The sequence below is a fragment of the Dunckerocampus dactyliophorus genome, chromosome 1 (genome assembly GCF_027744805.1).
Source record: "Dunckerocampus dactyliophorus isolate RoL2022-P2 chromosome 1, RoL_Ddac_1.1, whole genome shotgun sequence".
Classification (NCBI taxonomy): Eukaryota; Metazoa; Chordata; class Actinopteri; order Syngnathiformes; family Syngnathidae; genus Dunckerocampus; species Dunckerocampus dactyliophorus.
The window spans coordinates 39,935,699-39,954,624 of NC_072819.1; the positions used below are offsets into that span (position 1 = coordinate 39,935,699).

Genomic DNA, 18,926 nt, shown 5'->3' on the forward strand with positions numbered 1-18,926 from the left:
CCTCCGGGCACTTAAGCATAGCTGTTGCTTCCTTGTCTGTCAGGATTAACACCAGGCCAGTGCTTTCTGCTGGTAGTGTTCAGGGTCAGCCCCGAGGCTCCCCTCGTCTAGCAGCGATGCGGAGGGACCTTAAGGGTCATCGCCATCTGAATGTATCTCCTCCTCCTCGTCTCTCTCTGTAGCGGGTGATACGCAGCAGGAGCCAGTCTATGGATGCCGTGGGTCTTACTTTCAAGAAACCGCACACAGTGTCCACTAGCCTCAGCAGCAACTTTAACCACAGCACACGTGCAGAGAGCCCCAAATTCCCAGGGATAGTAAGTACAGACCCACTCCTGGTCTTTGGGGAGACGCGCCTTGGCCCTTGTTGCACCCATAAAACTACTAAAGCTTATGCCTTCCCTCCTCACTTGCTTGCTGCACTAATGTCTCACAGAGAAGAGTGATACATTTGCTTTTCCTTGAAGCCGTGTGCCTGGGTCTTGCGAGGGTTGCACATCACAAGCCGGAGTGACTTGACACTCACAGAAACAAAAACTTTCAGAGCCATGAAGCACTGCCATAAAGGAGGTCCTGAGAGTTTTGTTACACTTTGCACAAGTTCTCACTTACGGTACTTACCGATGAATGCAGGCTAAATGTATGTGTATATGTTTGTTTTATGTGTTGTCATATTATCAAGTGAAAATCAGGATGTGCATACTGTACTACTGGATATGGACAAAAGAATGGGACACCTGCCCAATACACTTACAAGGAACTGAAAATGAAAGAAAATATGGAGCCTTTTCAGCTATTACAGTCCCCACTCTTCTTCTCATCTACCAGAATCAAGGATTTTTACACACGGACAAGGATATGTTCAAAAACCATTTTGGCACGCAAGGTTAAAAACTGACCTTTAGTGAAACTCTCTATTCTGTTTGTGTACGGGTGACATTTTTTGGCTTATGTCACTTGAAAGTGTGACATTATGTCATGTATTTAATCAGAAACAGAACAGAAAAAACAGAAAAGGGCCTTCCCCAAACTGTTCCGATCAATAGGAAGCGTATACTGTATTGGTCTTGAACGGTAAGGATGGGGGAAATTCCAAATCAAGGGAAACTACAGGGTCTAGCCTAATGGCTGGCGGATTCATTATTTTCTTATTAGGAGGTGTGTACCAGAGCTTTTGTCCATATAGTGAATTAAGAAAGACCAATTGGAGCCATACTTTTTATCCTTCCATCAAAGTCATTTTTCAAAAACGCATATATTTAAAAAGAGGTACGCCACTTTGCTGTCCTGCATAACACTTCCAGATTGCCAAGCTGCAATACCTCTAACTTATAACCCTGAACGTATAACTGCCACTATGTGTCTTCTCTTGTAGTATTTTTTTTTATATCTGTTTTGCATCTTCTTATCCTCACAGGCTCACTTATCTGGCTCACCATTTCTTTCTCCCATTCAGCTGCCTGTGTTGCACCACTTGGAGCCAACCTGATGCACGCTTTGAATTTTGTTTGACAACACAACTTGCATGGAATCTCATATATTTGTATTTATCTCATGTTTTCTCAACCCCCCTTTTATCCTCCTTGTCGACTGTCATCATCATGTCTCCCTCTCTCTCTCTCCCCCCCCTTCTTTCTCTCCCTGCGTGGCTCAGTCATTGCTTGTCCCAGGCAAAAGTCCCAGTAAATATGGACGTCGAGGCAGTGCCATAGGAATAGGAACAGTAGAAGAGGTTCATGTTTAATTCTAACTATTCTCTACCAACTCTTGTTATTCTGTTTGATGTTGTTTGTCTGCATGGCTCTACTGCACCATGGTCAAGTCCTTCTCATTGTATCGCCCTTTATCATTTTTGTATTTTGTAGAGATGATGCAGTATTAAACGAACATTTTATTATAGGATGTTTACATTAAGAGTTATTTGCAAATGCAGGTCAAATATATTCTAAAATAATATAGTGGTTATGCAGTATATTATATATATTAGGGCTGTCAAATGATTACAAATTGTAACCAAATTAATCCGTTTTCAAATTAATTAATCATGATTAATCAGCATTTGCAATTATGTGTGGAATATGCCCATTTTTACGGTATTTTTTAAAAAATAAGATAAATGAACAAAAATATAAATGATTGCACACAATTATATATATATTTATATGTATTAACATCCCCAAATGACTGAAAATTTAACTCAAGCTAAAAGATACCAAACGTCTGAAAACCTATTTGCCTAATACGAGTCTCTTTAATAGTAGCACAACATGTGAATCACACTTCAACCAGATAATTACAAGCCATGAAGTGTTGCATTTAATGACACCAAGTGATCTAAATAGGATTCGCTTGTTTTGAGTTTAGTTGGATTTTCTGGGTTTTCCAGGCATACTTAAAAGCATCAAATTGTACTTCCGCAGTAAGAGTTACGTTAGTGAGGGATAAGAATATCCACTTATTGTTTTCCTTTCCTTTCTGTTTATTTAGTCCACACATACAGACATAATAAAGAGATTATTGTGATTTTTGGAGTGTTCATAAATGCATCTTGCGGTCGTATAGTGACAATGAGGAAGTGTTGTTCCGAGGGAAACTAGAGATGTGTTTGTGAGTTGGAGAGATGCATATGGTGTTGGAATTACACTGCTGTTGATGTGTTCAGGTTATAAAAGAGCGTCGCCCTCTGTGTGACTATGTGGGAACACTCCACTATGCTTTTGTCTGTCGTCGTAATAGAGAGGTGTGGCTTGACAGTGATGAAGAAGCCTTGAATGACCTGTATGGTTGAGGATCCACGTTGTTCAAATGTATCATATATACAATCAAAAATAAAAATACAGTAATCCTTTGTTTATCGCGGTTAATTGTTTGCAGACCCAATCGTGATAAGTGAATTTCCACTAAGGAGGAGTCTTTATTTATAAATTGCAATTTTTGGAGTTAGAGCATAGAAAACCTGTTTACGACCTTCTAAATACAGTTTGTAACATTATTAGAGGCTTCTAGACATGAACTAACAGCCCTATAATCATCTTTACACTCATATTACTCAATATAGTAGACATAATAATAGTAAATACGCCATTTAAGACATAAATAAGACTTGTGCTCATGTGTGTTTCAATAAATGTCTTGCGGATGTGTGGACAGGAAGTGACGTTGGGGATTCAGAGTTTTAGCTGGAGTACGGCCACAACAGCAGCCTGTGTTATTATTGTGATGATGATGACTATTATCGTTATTATGTTGTTGATAAATATTGTTAAAATAATAAAAGTCTGTCGTTTCCGATCAAGCCTGGTGCGTGTTACTAGTGACACCACAAACCATAAATAAGACTCGTGCGTGTGTGTGTTGCTATAAATGTGTTCCTGTGGTGGAGCTGAGTGGCGGGCAGACAGGAAGTGACGTCAGGGTTCAGAGTTGAGGTTTACCTTGGTGTGGGTTATGGCCGCAACAGTAGGCCGTGTTTTTATTAGGCAATTTTCTTAGGGATATTTGTGCCAGTTGTGAGATAATTCAAACCTGCAATAAAAGCCTGTTGTTCTGGCGATCAAGTCTGGTGTTTGTGTGTCAGTAACATTACTGACACCTAGTGACCAGTGTAGAATACTACATATCATTCGCAGCGTCTTTGAATGTGCCTTCTGAATGCCTTTTATTTGTATTTTTGTTTATGTAGCCATTTTTATGCTTGAAAATGCTTAATTTAGGCAAAAATATGTAACATTTGCTTCATTATGCATTTTTTAACTAATACCAGGCTGTATTTAACCACAAAACAGCATGATTTATTAAATAATATATTTTGGAAAAAACGGGATGGAGTGAAGCCATGAAATGCGAAACCACAAAGTGGCGAGGGACGACTGTATCTATAATATTTCTTTGACATTTTATAACTTTAATTGTTCAAATGTATATTTATGCATGTAAAATGTTCATATCAACTACTAAAATACTAAAACCACAAACATTCATATACTGTAGTTAAAACAAAGCACCTCACTCACACTTAAAAGTATAAAAAAAAATGCTACTTCTGTTGTTAGTGTCTTTGTCACTGTAGTAAATTAGCATTATACAGCTTTAGACACTTTTTTGTATTTTACCTACTTTATGTTTCCTCTCATTTGTTTAAAATGATTGACAATTGTGGTTGCGGTTGCAATTGAATGACAATTTAATGGAGAAACTATTCAAAAGAAATCCCCCTCTTGCTCTTGAGCCATATTGAATAGGAGCTTTTCAAATTTGTACTTTAAAGCTGAAGTTGGGGAACTAAAGCGATAGCTGAGAAAGCACGTTTGGTGTTGGGCCGTGGAGCCTTTAAATACAGCTTTCATCTCCAGCGTCAGTGTGCTCTGGTCTAGCTGAAAGACACTCAGCTCCTGAGTGCATACTTTTACCTTTTTACTCCATCATATTACCAATTCGAAGAGTGAAATCTAACACTACATACAGCCCAACAATTCTAAGTGACACACTCACAGGCCGCAACATTATGTGTGCCTATATTCGAAGAGATCCAATACAAGACCTGTAGGAAAAATTATTTCATTACAAAGATAATAATGCTCAGTTTTGAGCATTACCATATTTTTAAGGGGAGTTTTTTTTATTCAGCTCATGTATTGAATTTCATATTGTATGGATGTATAATTCAACATCTCTAAAGACTCCCCTCAGTAATAGATATATCTTTTATATCTTATCTAAGTTAGTCTAATGCATATTTATGAATAATAAGTATTGTAAGCCTAACTGTGATTTCCCTCTCTTCCCGGCAGTCTTTGATTATTCCAGGGAAAAGCCCCACCAGGAAAAAGTCTGGTCCTTTCAGCTCAAGGCGAAGCAGTGCCATCGGAATTGAAAACATCCAGGAAGTGCAGGAGAAAAGGTGCCATTTGTTGTATTAACAAATATTAGCGCTTTTGTCCTTGTAGTTTATACAAATACTTTGTGTGTTTGGTGTATCAGCAGAGAGAACTCTCCCAACACACAAAAGACCCCTGACAGCGGCCATGTCTCCCAAGACCAGAAGTCGGACAACTCGTCCAATCAGAGCTCTCCCGAGGCGCTCACCACTGCAAAGAACAGGTGTGTAAAGGTCACCACATGACTAGTTATGATATGAGGACCTCTGTTTAGTTTGGGTGGGCTGGTTTAACCCAGTGTGTAGTTCTTATCTCTATGGCAGGGCTCCATCGATCCCTGAAGGTCACGACCTCTCTCGCTCCTCCTCCAACGCCAGCAGCTTCGCCAGCGTTGTTGAGGAGAATGAAAATGAGGCGGCGGAGGACTATGACACAGGCATGGTAAGTGGTGTGTTCCTCATGCACAGTACCTGACAGCAGAGCTGCCAACATTTAGCGTTTGCAATCCAGTAGATTTTTTCCGAAGCGAGCATTTCGAGTAGGGTCCGGGGCAAAGCCTCTTGTGCCCCACCCCTGAAGCCCATTTTGTGCACAAATCTTTTATTGCAAGTGGGTTTATTAACAGCAAGGTTTTAAACTTTAAACTTTTTTTTTTTACACTGAAATACTGTAATATGGAGTTTCAATTTTAGCTACAATCATTTTAATTTCTGAGTCTTAACATTTTTAAATAATAATAATATATAATTGTAATGCACGGTTATTATTAATTGGGACTTTTGGAATAAAATTTTATATCTGCTTTGTAAACATGGAAGAATGCTGTACAGCAAGTTTGAAAACAAACTAGACAAATCAGTTTACATATTTCAAAAGATGATAAAATTGATTTTTGTAAGAGTAGCTTTCGCGGTGTACTTGCCGATGTGTCGGAACGTATCATATGCCCCCCCTTTATGGAAGTATCCACATTGCAAACTGTGCAGAATGCATAATATTTGCCCTTACTTGACTTCCAAACACATAGCCATTCAGCTTGATTGTCATCCTTATACTTTTATCTTCTTGGAAGCCATTGCCTTGTGTTTCATGTATACTCATAATAATTAAGTAATTAATTATTTGCTCAGCCTGATGTTGGCACACCTGCTAATGGTGCTGAGCTAGCTAGCCATTGATGCTGTATGCTAACTACAGAGCCGCTTCGATTGCGATCTTAACATTCACACAAGTATTTTATACCTACACAATCCGGGAGATTTTTAACTTCAGTTGGGATGTCGGGAAAGAAGGGCAATTTCTGAACATCTCCCGCAGATTCCATGAGAGTTGGCAGCTCTGTGACAGTCAAACATGAGTGCTGGATTGCGTTTGTCATCTCTCAGGAGAGTCTGTCATCTGCGGGGACGCCACACAAGCGCGACTCCTTTACCTATAGCACTTGGCTGGAGGACAGCATCAGCAGCAACAGCACCAACAGTCGTGGTAGCTCCCCAGGTGAGCTTGCACTTATTATGAAAAATTACTTTGCATGTTGGCATTTTGGATTCTATTCCATGTTACCCAGTGTAATGAGTATACATATTGTACAGTGCCCTCCAGATTGTTTGGGAAAAGTGAGGTCAATGTCTTTATTTTTTATGTAGACTGAAAACATATGGGTTTGACATCAAAAGATGAATTACGTCTTTTATTTCTAGGTATTTACATCTGGATCAGATGCACAGCTTAGAAGATATTGTTTGAACCCTCCCATTTTTTATGTGAGCAAAAGTATTGGAACTGCGACTGACAAATGTCCATGCTCAGTTTCAGATTGGTAGACCCCTGGCTACCACATCCCAAACACACTGACCATCACTGATCTATCAGTGAATGAGTCATCATAGTCTGATATGGGATGTTGCTGATGCTGGAAGAATTTGCATAGTGATTCCATCCCAGTGTCTTGGAATCCACATGAATCTGGTCACATCCGTACCAAATGAAGATGTTGTGTTCTTCACAGTTTCATAATGTCAAGAGTCCCTTTCTCTCACAGTCCGGATCCATGCGCTAAACAAATCTGGAAAATCAGGGAGTCCCTTCTTTGTCTATTTTGAGAAAAAAACAGGGTTAGCCTGACTAGCCTGCATTTAGAGGTGAAAACAAGATGAAAACCATAGAGCTGTCTACGGGTGAAAAACAAACAATTGTGAATCTGAGAGAAGATTGATAATCAATCAAAGCCATTGCACAAACATTGCGCCCTGCCAATACAACCATTTGGAATGTCCTGAAGAAGAAAGAAACCACCGGTGTGATAAGTGACAGACGTCAAACAGGTAGACCAAAGAAAACAGCAGCACTTAATGACAGAAACGTTGTGAAAACTATAAAGAAACAACAGGAGTGAAGGTATCACTATCATTATTCATGGAAAATTTTATAAACAAAAGTACAATAACAACACCAGAAGATGCAAACCACTAATTAGCAACAATAGGAAGGCCAGGCTGGAATTTGCCAAAAAGTACAGAGATGAGTGTCAAAAATTCCGAGGCAAATGTTTTATGGACTGATAAAGTTTTGAGACTCATCAGTTGTTTTAGGATCTTTCTTCACAGCTCTCACAATGTTTCTGTCATCATCTGATGATATTTTCCTTGGTCACCTATTCAACATCTGTTACTTAGTACACCAGTGGTTTATTTCTTTTCAGGACATTCCAAATAGTTGTACTGACTATGACCAATGTTTGTGCAATGATTGTGATTTATTTTCCATCTTCTCTCAGATTCAATGGCTTGTTTTTCACCGACCAACAGCTGCCTGGTTTTTGTGTTGTTTTCACCTCTAAATACAGTCTACACAGGTTGATGGAATAATCAATGCAGTATGGCACACCTGGGCAACAATACACACCTGTACGTCACATGTTCCAATACTTATGCTCTCATAAAATTGGTGTGTCACACTCCACAGGACAGTTGGAGTCTTGTTTTGGTTTTGTTGCTTTATTTTCAGTTTTGTGCTCTTATTTTGCCCTTTGTTTCCGGTGGTGTGTTGGGTTCAGTCTTTGGCTTGACGGCAGTGTTGCACATTTGTAATTAGATGGCTTCTTAGACCGAGCGTGGGCGGTAGGCCGACGGTGGTTCATTGTCAATGCTACATCCTTTGGGTGATGTTGGGTTTGCAGCCTTGTTAATCACGTGAGTCTATCCTCGAGACCTTTATTGTCTTTTCCCTCTCAGTGGTTTTGTTATTCCATTTGCATAAACACCTTCTGTTCATTTTTTCCTGCCTGAACCCATTAAAAACTTCTTACCTGCACTTTGTGCAGCTTACCAAACCGTGACAGAATGAACCGGCCAAGAAGTGACACCACAGAGCAGGAGTTTTGGAATATGCTGTTCCTCAAAGCAATGGAGGCTGAGTGCACACTGTCTACGTCTGAGGAGTTTGCCTAACTGGTCTACATGTGCTTTCTGGACTTGGAAAAGGCAGCTGAGTGTGAAGGTTCTCGGATGAGACTCAGCACCTCCAAATCTGAGGCCATGGTTCTCAGTCGGAAAAGGGTGGATTGCACACTCCGGGTTGGGAATGAGGTCCTGCTCCAAGTGGAGGAGTTCAAGTATCAAGGGTCTTGTTCGCAAGTAAGGGAATGTTGGCGTGTGAGGTCGACAGGCAGATCAGCACAGCGTCTGCATTAATACGGTCGTGGTGGTGAAGAGAGAGCTGAGCCGGAAGGCAAAGCTTTCAATTTACCGGTCGATCTATGCTCCCACCCTCACCTATGGTCATGAGCTTGGGTCGTGACTGAAAGAACAAGATTACGAATACAAGCAGCTCTTCATCCATAGGGTGGCTGGACTCACGTTAAGAGATAGGGTGAGGAGCTCGGTCATCCGGGAGGGCCACAGAGTAAAGCCGCCGCTCCTTCACATTGAGATGAACCAGTTGAGGTGGCTCGAGCATCTAGTCCGGATGACGCCCGGATGTCTTCCTCGTGAGGTGTTCCGGGCATGCCCAGCTGGGAGAAGGCCCCATAGCAGACCTAGAACACGCTGGAGGGATTATGTCTCACAGCTGGCCTGGGAATGTCTTCGTGTCCTCCTGGTGGAACTGGAAGAGGTGGCCGGGGACCTGGTAGTCTGGACTTCCCGACTGAGACTGCTGGCCCTGCGACCCGGACCTGGATAAGCAGAAGAAAATGGATGGATGGATGGAGTTGGAGACAATGGTGTGGGGACCTGATCTTTTTCCCATGGAGTTGTTGTACCCAGGTGCCACCACTCACACACCAGCCCGCCCATAACACAGACGCACGTGTCCGTCGGCTCCAGCGAGGGCTCCACGGCGGTCCAAAGTGCAGTCCTGCCTTCCTCCTGTGCAACGCCAAAAGGAGGTTGTTTCACCCCCCACTCCTGCACCATGGTTCTCCAAGCTTCTGACACTCCCGGAATCCGCACCTTGTCATCTCCAGACGCTCCCGGAGCCCGCGCCGCGTCAGCTTCCAACGCTTCTGGTGCTCGCTCCATGTCAGTTTCCGATGCCCCGCTGCCTGCTCCACGCCGTCTCAAACCTGTGACTCCTCCGGTGCTGCCACCATGTCGTCTCAAGCTTCCAACACCTACTGGTGCGTCCTCCCTCTCACCAGCTGCCGCAGCGCCCCACAGTCATCACCCTCATTGGCAGTGAGAATGGCGGTTCGGGTTCAGTGGTCGTTCGTCCATCCAGTCACGGCAGGGGCGTGTACCCAGTCACTCTCCATGTCCCACATGTGACTTTGGACTTCAGGGTGGGTTCAAACAAAAAGTTCAAAATCTTCTTAGTTGTGCATCCGGTCCAGATGTAAATACAGTTGTCCCTCACTCACTCTCACTCTACCATGTTTTTTCATAAGTTAATTAATGAATAAATGATCAGTGTTTTGTGCTTGACTACAGCCTATTATTAGTCCAACAATGCATATTTAAGTAAATGAGTGCTGGTCTCTTTATGGAGTAAATATAACCGCTGATCCATCATTTAGGTCCTAGTAAAACGGAGCGAGGGAAGGGAACAGACATTCGCATCAAATTGGAGCGACCTAACGATCGTCAGTCCTCATCGGTGAGTGAACCCCGTCTAATTCTTCTGGGGCATTAGCTCCGCTTTGCTCAGGTTATCTACGTCAGGGGTGTCCAAATTCCAGCATTTGACCCGTGTTTTTACTGCTTTGTACTTCTTAGTTTGAACACTCTGTGGCTCTACTGTCTTGAACAAGGCAGTGTCTCCACAAAGAAACCTATCACAGAATAAATATTGTGAAGGGTAACCAGAAATGGCATAACAAAACAGACGGGTACAGAAGACATGATTGCCACAACGGAATCTACTGTTTAACGCGGAATCTCGTGGAAATTGACATCATGTAAATTAAATGCTGTAATCGTGAGGTGAAGGAACATTTGTGTACCCAGCAGTCTCCTCATTCATTTCCTCACGATCCATTTTCCCCCTCAAGCCAGGAGAAGGTGTGCTGAGTCCAGGCTGGCAGTGACCCTGGTACGCACGTGTGACATCATTGGAGCTAATTAGCTGAGTTGTTGTTGTTGTAGTAGTAGTAGTAGTAGTAGTAGTAGTAGTAGTAGTAGTAGTAGTAGTATGCTTAACAATTACAAATCAATGCAGTTTTTAGTAGAACACCTTTCCTCATTCTTTATTTAGTCCAGTGGTGTCCAACGTGTGGTCCGGGGGCCATTGTCGGCCTACGGCTTGTTTTTTTATTGGGCTGTGGCACATGGTAGAAATATAATTAAACAAACAAAAACAGCAAAAATGGGGGAAATAGCTCTCAAGGCACTATGTAAAGAGAAAAGGCTAGAACGTTGTTAACAAAAAACACAAAGCTTTGTCTGTAAATATACTCTACGTTGAACTGTTGTACAAAAATATTTTTAAAAACATATACAAATATCAAAGTAGCCCCCACATTGTTTGATTTTTCAGTTTGTGGCCCTTGGTAGAAAAGGTTTGGACACCCCTGATCTATATCTACTGTAGAGTACACCCGTGGCATGTATATCACTCTTGTTGTGTTTGATGTTTGGCTCTGCTTTGATTGCTCATTGTGAATCTCTATGTGCAGAACTGTTAGCTCGGCCCACCTGTATGTATCATGGATTTCCATCTCCAGGTTAGGTCTTTTCTCTTTGCAGATTGAGCAGATACTCTGTGTATGCCATTATTGCTCGTACCTGTACATGTTTTATCTGTAATACTACTGAGGTCTTTCAACACAACAGTGGAACCTTGGTTTTTGTCAATCCGTTCCAAAAGGTTAGATGAAAATCGAAACGTATGAAAACTGAATCATTTTTCCCATAAGAAATATGGGGAATAGTAACATTTTACATGCAGAAAACGTGAAATAATTTGTGAAATAATTCCATAAGACGAATTATATGGATAAATGAACATTTAACATGACTTTTACCTTTACTAAATACTAGCGAATAGAAGTGAATGTACTTTAATGGTTTTGAGCTCTTGAGCCAGTAGTTTCGTGTTCTCACAGTGCTGCTGCGTGTGGGCTTGATGTGATCTACTAATGCTTTTGATCAATTATAAGTCACTGAGCCCATGCTGTCCACAATAGTTATTTTTTAATATATTTTGGGAGTGCCATATATCGCTGGTGTGATGTTGGCAGTTGCTATCAGCTGGCTGTACGTTTCCTTTCATTGAGTAGCGGTTTGAGTAATGTTTTAAGCATCTTCTTCTTTTCTTCTGTTGGTTCTTTGTCTGCCACTATTATTGTTATTCTTTTAACCTTTGCTGGCGCCAGTATGGCTTTTCTCTTTCTTGTTTCTGAGTTCTGTTTTCTTTCATGGTTTTTCTTTAATTGACTGACGTGCTAGCTCTGTGTCTAGAATGTACTCATACGGGATTTTGTTTGGCGAGGTAGTACACAAGATAGTGTGCTTGCTTCTGTATTGGATGGGGGTCGCTTGGACACATTTTTCACCCATCAATCCATTGTTTTTCTTTTGCCACATTACAGTATTTTGGTTTCTTTGTACAATTAGCTTTGTCTCGTTATGTCTTACGTTACGTGTCTCATTTTTGTTTCTTCTAATGTTTTTTCGTGCGTCCATAATAGTTGTTCTGTTATTAACGTGTTTTCCTCCAAAGGGAATTTTTTTAACAAATTGGTCATGCTCATTTCAAGTCCAGGTATGTCCTTTACCTTATTTGTTGTGCATCGTATTCACTCCTTCAATAGAGTGAGGCGTGCTCCTTTCATAATATTCTTTGCATTTTGGGTTGGGATGGGATTCTTTAGGTCCCGGCTTGGTGGAATGATTCCCTCGTCCCGGCAAAGTTGATTGAATCTGAGATGGTTTTGGAAACGTACCATTTTCAATTCCAGTTGTTCCACGTTTCGGAATTCCTTGACACATTGTTTTCCATGACTTGTGCGTAACAGTCCAATGAGGTTCATTTGATCTACCATACATATACATTGGGCCTTTTTACTCTCCCACACCTGGGATGTGGTCCTGAAGAAGTTGGACAGCAGATGGCACTGTCGCCCTGCCTTCACTGACAGGAAGACAGCTACAACATCTGTATAAATCAGCTGACAAGGCACAAGCCACTCTGATGAAGACTGCAAGTGAGCAGTCGAAACTGTCAGGTATGAAAAACTAGCTTAGTCTGGTCTGTAAAAAGAACTGTTTAGAATGAATGAATGATAGACCAAATGAACCTCATTGGACAACCGCTATCCATTCTTACTAGAGACTAAGTCACCAGTACACGGATGCTTTTTTTGTGCACTTGACTAGTTTGTGAGGCGTACTGTTTGACGGTAATACAGTGTACGAAACCCGAGAAATATTTGTGGCAATAATTTTTTTTGAAAACCGAATCCTACGAAAACAATGGTGTAAGAAAACCGAGGTTCCACTGTACTTGTTATTCCTGTGTTTTGACCAGAGATCCCTCTCATTTCAAAAGCATTCCCACAAGTCACAGTCCCTTTGGGAGATGAGACAGGTGCAGGGGTTCGCCATGACCAATGCCGAGAACGAAGAAGAAGAACAGTAGTTGCCGCAGGTATAGCCTCACCAGTCAGCTGCTCCAAGATGGCCGGAGCGCAGTGCATCAAGACACCCAGTGGATGACGCACCAAGAGGGCCCAGCTTTTGCACAGTGATATGTCCTGCGCTCTATTCTTTTCCTCTTCACACGTTTGTTACTGACATCCTAAAACTCACATTGTTGTACCTACACAACCACAATAGTTTGATGTGTAAAAGAATGTTGTTAGGTTTGTCATATTGAGTGTGTGGACTACACAGGGTTAAGAGGATGCCATTGAGCTCTTCGTAAAAATGATGTTGCAAAGTTTTACTGGTTATTCCACATACACAATGCCAACTTTGTTTTCCAGCACAATACCCAAGGTGAGATTGACTTTCTGAGTAGTGTTTCTACGTTTTCCTTCTCATCTCTTCAGTAATAGCATATATAATAAATGTATCACAAATCAAATGAAATGGCCTTAAACGGATATTTTGTTGACCATCCTCATCTCATGGACTCAAAGCTCCTCCAGCCAATAATGGGAAGACAGTATTCCAAGTAAATCAGTTGTGAAACTAATGTATTCACAACCCTATTCATCGCTGTTTATATGTGCTGTTTATGTAGGGAAACCTCCACCTTTGACTTATTTTTGTGCTTGTCTATCTTGACTGTTACCGTGAGACCACTTTCTATTTAATGTGCTATTTTGCTTGTCTTTCTATGTTTTTATTTATTGATTTGATTCCTTTTGGAGTGACTTTAATGGCGTACATGTTCATTTGCACCATGATGGCAATGTCCAGCATTGGACTGTGTTTCTTGGGAGTGAATTATGTTTTTAATTGTGAAACTCTCCAGGGGTCAACTCTTTCAGTGCAGTAAATGTACGATGAAACAATAAAACTGAACATTTCAGTTGAAAACATTGCTTCAAATTCAACTACTGATTATGTAAATATACCGTATATTTTGTTGCCGTGTATAATGGTATAACGGCCATGATTAAAAACAGGTTTGACAAAAGGATTACAAAAAATTGCCAAGTCAACAATTTATTCATTTCAGTTGCTTACCTCTGAATACTATTTTCAAAGGTTTTTTGACCATAATGACAATATTTCTAATCATAAAGATATATTCCAACTATTCTGCAAAAGGGAAAATCTGTATTTTATCCAGATCATTACAGATGCCTTATCACAAACTGGGTGTAGTGAAGAAAACAGGTAATATCAAGCAGCATTTAATATTAAATGAATGTTCTGTTGTTGTTTTTATTGTAAATAAATGCTCTGGTAACTTAACACCATTGTTGCCAATGTATCTTTAAATGAAAGCTAATGATTTTCTCATGTTTTAGTATCTGTTGCCCTCCATAGTGTATGTTCCACAGTTTTGATGAAAGCCAAGCAACCAATGTATTATTTCTTATCTGCTCTCATATAGTATGTGAAACTAGAGCAACTCAAAAAAGTGTGGTTTCCTCAGTTACGTAACTGTGCCATAGCAATGCAAATGAAACATAATCATGGCACGTTTTTTACAGCAGACACTGTGTGGCTAGTCAAGTCCAGAAAAATAGGAGGCGAAACTTGAGAGAATTATAAGTATTTGCATTTTGTGCAGGTGAATTGTAACCACATTGTACTTCTAAGTAGAACATCAAAATGCAAAAAAGTTACAGCGAGAGAAAAAATAATAAGCGAGTCAGCAATTTATTGAAAACTGAACTTCGGCTGTTCATTAGCTGATCAAAAATTTAAAACGATAGTCATCCAAAGTTTAAAACTCATTTTCCGTCAGAGGTTCACACTGCCATGATCGCCTGATGGCAAAGGGAAAAAAAAGGCTTTCTGTCATAAGACAGCATCTGCAAGAGATGGGCTTAAAGATGGAGCTCCCGGTTACCGAGTGGCATCAATTTGTTGCTGGCTATGTGGAAATGTGCAGGTAAATTATTTTTGAGTCTACCACTGGACATTTTTTCTCCCAGAATAATATTAATGTAAAATCACTGCCTTACTGCATCTAGTTCCAGTTAAGCAATCTTGTCAAGGTCAAAGACAAAAATCCAACTTGTCTTTACCGTAAGAAGGTCGTGATGGTGTTCATGTCTCAAAATAATGACATGGAAGCCAGATTTTAAGGCTGTGGTCTTAAACTTTGATGAGCTGATTAACAGCCTGTTTGAGAACAGTTTCTTCTTTTTGCATTGTTATGCTATACTTACAATCTGGTTACTATCAACCAGTGCTTAATAACTGAACTTAACTTAACTTAATAAACAATACTAATATCAATCAAACACAGATTGATGAACTCTTGGACAGCACAACCTCCCAACTACGAGAAACTCTCAACTCTGTCGCCTCGTTAAAACTAAAAAAGAGGAACCCAAACAAATCTGCCCCGTGGTACAATTCCCATACCCATGAGCTCAAACATAAAACACAAATATTTGAGACAAAATGGCGTTCCACCCACTCACAACAAAATTATTCAGCCTGGAGAGCAAGCCTTAAAAATTATAGAAAGGCCCTATGTAGTGCCAGAAGATCTTACTACTCATCTTTAATTGAATAAACCAAAAAAAAAACCCCACAAATTCCTCTTCAGTACTGTGGCTAGATTAACAAAGTGTCATAGCACGATCAACCCATCCATCCCTACCCTACCACTTAGCAGTGATGATTTCATGTCCTTTTTTTGACAATAAAATTGCCACTATTAGACACCAAATAAACCAGCTCCCTCCATCACCTAATGTTACAACACGGTGACCATTGAGGAAATGGTGATGACTGACACACACCCTCCATTTTCTATGCCACTTATCCTCACTAGGGTCGCGGGTATGCTGGAGCCTATCCCAGCTGACTTCGGGCGAGAGGCGGGGTACACCCTGGACTGGTCGCCAGCCAATCGCAGGGCACATATAGACAAACAACCATTCACACTCACATCCACACCTATGGACAATTAACCTAACATGCAAGCTCCACACAGAGATGCCCAATGGAGATTCTGACCGAGATCTTCCAGATCACTATTACACTTGACCACCAAATTATAACACTAAGATTATAACATGCCCTTGGCATTAAAGGAATTGCATTACAAAGGTTTCAGTCCTATTTGTCAAGTCGTCTGCAGTTTGTATCCATTAGCAATAAAGAATACAGATATGTGAAGGTCAGTCATGGCATCCCACCAGGTTCTGTACTAGGACCTGTACTGTTCAGCCTTTATATGTCCTTCTTTGGCAATATCATTAGAAAACACTCCATTAACTTCCACGGCTATGCATTTTAGTAATCGATTCTTCTACTGAAAATGTTTTAGATTAATCAAGTAATCGAAAAAAACATTTTTGCTCGGTTAAAGTGCAACACTAGAGAAAATAAAAACATTCTCTCCATAATGAACAACCAATTGATTGGATTTTTTTTAGATAATCAACCGTTTTATTTGTTAAGGGACTCAAATTATTCGTGAAACCATCGCACCCCGGATGCAAATGATACATAACTCTATCAATGAAACCTGACGAAACAAATTTGCTGTCCACACTCCAGGCGTGTCATACAGACATCAAGAGCTTTTACTTTTTACTATTAAACTCAGATAAAACTGAAATCATAGTCCTTACTTCTGAGCACCTCAGAGACAACATTGCAAATGATATTACTGTCCTAGATGATCTTGCACTCAACCCCGACAGTACAATCAAAAACCTAGGTATCATCTTTGCAGGATCTTTTCAGTCCCAAAATACGATGTGTCAAGATCAGCATTTGTTCATTTGTGAAACATCCAAAAAATCTGAAAATTCTTGCCACTACCTGATGTCGAAAGACTTGTTCATGCCTTTGTGACCTCCAGATTGGATTATTGTAACCCTACATTGGCCTAAGAAATCTTTAAAGACCCTTCAGTTGCTCCAAAATACTGCCGCACGAGTCTTAACCAGAACCAAAAGAAGAGATCATATTTCACCTGTATTGGCCTCACTGCACTAGTTACCTGTAAAATTTTGAATTCAGTTAAAAATTATCCTTCTTACGTGTAAAGCCCTACATGGTCAGGCACCAGTAGCATGTATCTTAAAGTGCCATGCTGTAACTGCTGTTGTGAATTGGCGCTATTTAATTTAATTTAATTTTATTTAATTTGTGGAAAAATTGGAGCAAAATCCAACAACAATGATTACGTTTATAATTTCGCCAAGTGTATTCCTCAACGTTTGTTTACGTTCTGAACGGAACCTTTGTCAGGTTGATGAACCGGAAAAGCATTCAATTTTAGTTACACATACCGGAAGCCGTGTGCTCGCAGTGTCACATTGAAGACGGAAGCTTCCCGGTCAACGTTAACTTTTGGTAAAGTAAAACCTCTCTAAGCCAACCAAGTATTCTGCTACATCATTTCATTTGGATTGTCAGCTTGTCGATTTCTTGTGAAATTTTGCGTTTTACATTGAAGAGGTGGCTACATTGCTATTTAGCATTAGCAACATCGCTATGCTTTGGGTTCACGCTATGCTAGATATACTGCAGATGTAGAGTAAAACATGAAGTGTTTTGTTGGCCAACATCTTCATATTGTATCGTCTCATGAGTCAACACATAACGACATAACTGTCAGCATTTTTAAAGAACCTTAATTTCTTTATGTTTAAGTGTGACGCTACAAAACGTCATGGCCATGTTCAGCTGTGTTCATTCATTGAATATTGGGCGTATACCTAATTATGAACATTCCACAGGACCTGTATCTTGGCAACGCATTCCTGATGACTTGATGTGGATGATCTCCAACTATGTTTACTTCAAAACTCCTCCCTCGTCTTCGTTTCCTACAAAAGGCAACTTGTAAATACGAACTAATGATTTGTACTTTCAATCACGCTACTGTAAGTATGTCTGATTATGTGCATATAACATATGGGGTCATTTCTTCATAACTAGGTGCACTCACAGCCCGTGGAGACATACTGACTGGCTTTGTGCAGCCAGCATATAGCTCATCACTCAATGAAAAGTTGCAACACTACTCAACCGCAGCCAACAACACATCTCCACCTCGATGGGTCCAACTGGAGCCAGAACTTGAGGAGACGCTTGTGCCACGTAAACTGTCAGTAAGTCCCCTGGAGAGCTGGCTCTCGCTACGCTACACTCTTCCGCCCCTGCTGGAGTCTTCTCAGCCCCAGCAAGAGCATGTGGACCTGCTTGAGGAGAAGGTGCTGCCACCTGTGTCCATCCCAATTCTTGAGGGTGGGGACAGCGGTGTGACACCTCTCAGATGTAAGAATGTTCTGGAGATTCGACGACGCAAAATGAACAGGCACAAATACAAGAAGCTTCTAAAACGAACAAAATTCCTGAGGAAGAAAGTACAGGAGATCAGGGGAAGGAAGAAGCAGGTATGTGTTTCCTTTCTTTCTAAAAAGATTTTATTTTCTCTATTACACCCAATTTCCCGTATATTTTTTGTCATTATGATAGAGCTTACTGTAGGTATTACACATATATGCATAATAACATATTTTTTTGTACAGAGACGTTTTGAAGATGACCTGAAGAGGATCTGGAAGCGAGCTGGACTGAAGACGGCTCCAGAGGGGTGGACCACACCCAAGCTCTTTATTAAGCAATATGGGAACAGAAGGAACTGAAAGTCACATCTTTTCTTACTGGACAGTATTTCTAGCCATTCTGCCGTCAAAACAGTCAAGGTCGATGCTGCTGGTGTAGTTCCTTTCCAATACTGCAGGTTGCAGCATTGAGCAAGTCTGACAAACATTGAGAAACCGCTATGACCACAACTCCCTCATTACTCAGTCTAGCCATCCTTAATGACACAAGGAAAACAAATAAAAATGTTGAAATATTTATTTCTGTGTGAGTTGATTATTCAAAATGTTGATGTTTACTTTTGGTAAACGCCGCTGATGAAGTAACAAAAACCATAACAAAACTAATAACCTAA

General features: G+C 40.7%; 2 protein-coding genes across 16 annotated transcripts in view; both read left to right on the plus strand.

Moving 5' to 3' along the window:
- rap1gapa (RAP1 GTPase activating protein a) overlaps positions 1-14,227 on the plus strand; it is an 80,220-nt gene extending 65,993 nt beyond the window's left edge. For 11 of the 15 annotated variants that reach the window (XM_054772327.1, XM_054772309.1, XM_054772354.1 and 8 more), the window contains 8 exons: positions 183-317; positions 1,655-1,732; positions 4,791-4,900; positions 4,981-5,100; positions 5,183-5,318; positions 6,263-6,374; positions 9,892-9,971; positions 12,864-14,227. In XM_054772327.1, coding sequence (XP_054628302.1) covers positions 183-317; positions 1,655-1,732; positions 4,791-4,900; positions 4,981-5,100; positions 5,183-5,318; positions 6,263-6,374; positions 9,892-9,971; positions 12,864-12,953 — 861 coding nt within the window. In that variant the 3' untranslated portion in view covers positions 12,954-14,227. Of the gene's footprint in view, positions 1-182; positions 318-1,654; positions 1,733-4,790; positions 4,901-4,980; positions 5,101-5,182; positions 5,319-6,262; positions 6,375-9,891; positions 9,972-10,989; positions 11,038-12,863 lie in introns of all 15 variants that reach the window. The other 4 variants (XM_054772336.1, XM_054772317.1, XM_054772345.1 and 1 more) reach the window with 4 other exon arrangements.
- Positions 14,228-17,187: 2,960 nt separating this feature from the next.
- Positions 17,188-18,831, plus strand: aurkaip1 (aurora kinase A interacting protein 1). The gene is made up of 4 exons (XM_054797491.1): positions 17,188-17,314; positions 17,701-17,806; positions 17,903-18,360; positions 18,496-18,831. Exons 2-4 carry the CDS (start codon positions 17,755-17,757, stop codon positions 18,610-18,612), a joined length of 627 nt encoding a protein of 208 aa, XP_054653466.1. The 5' UTR covers positions 17,188-17,314; positions 17,701-17,754; the 3' UTR covers positions 18,613-18,831.
- Positions 18,832-18,926: the final 95 nt, after the last annotated feature.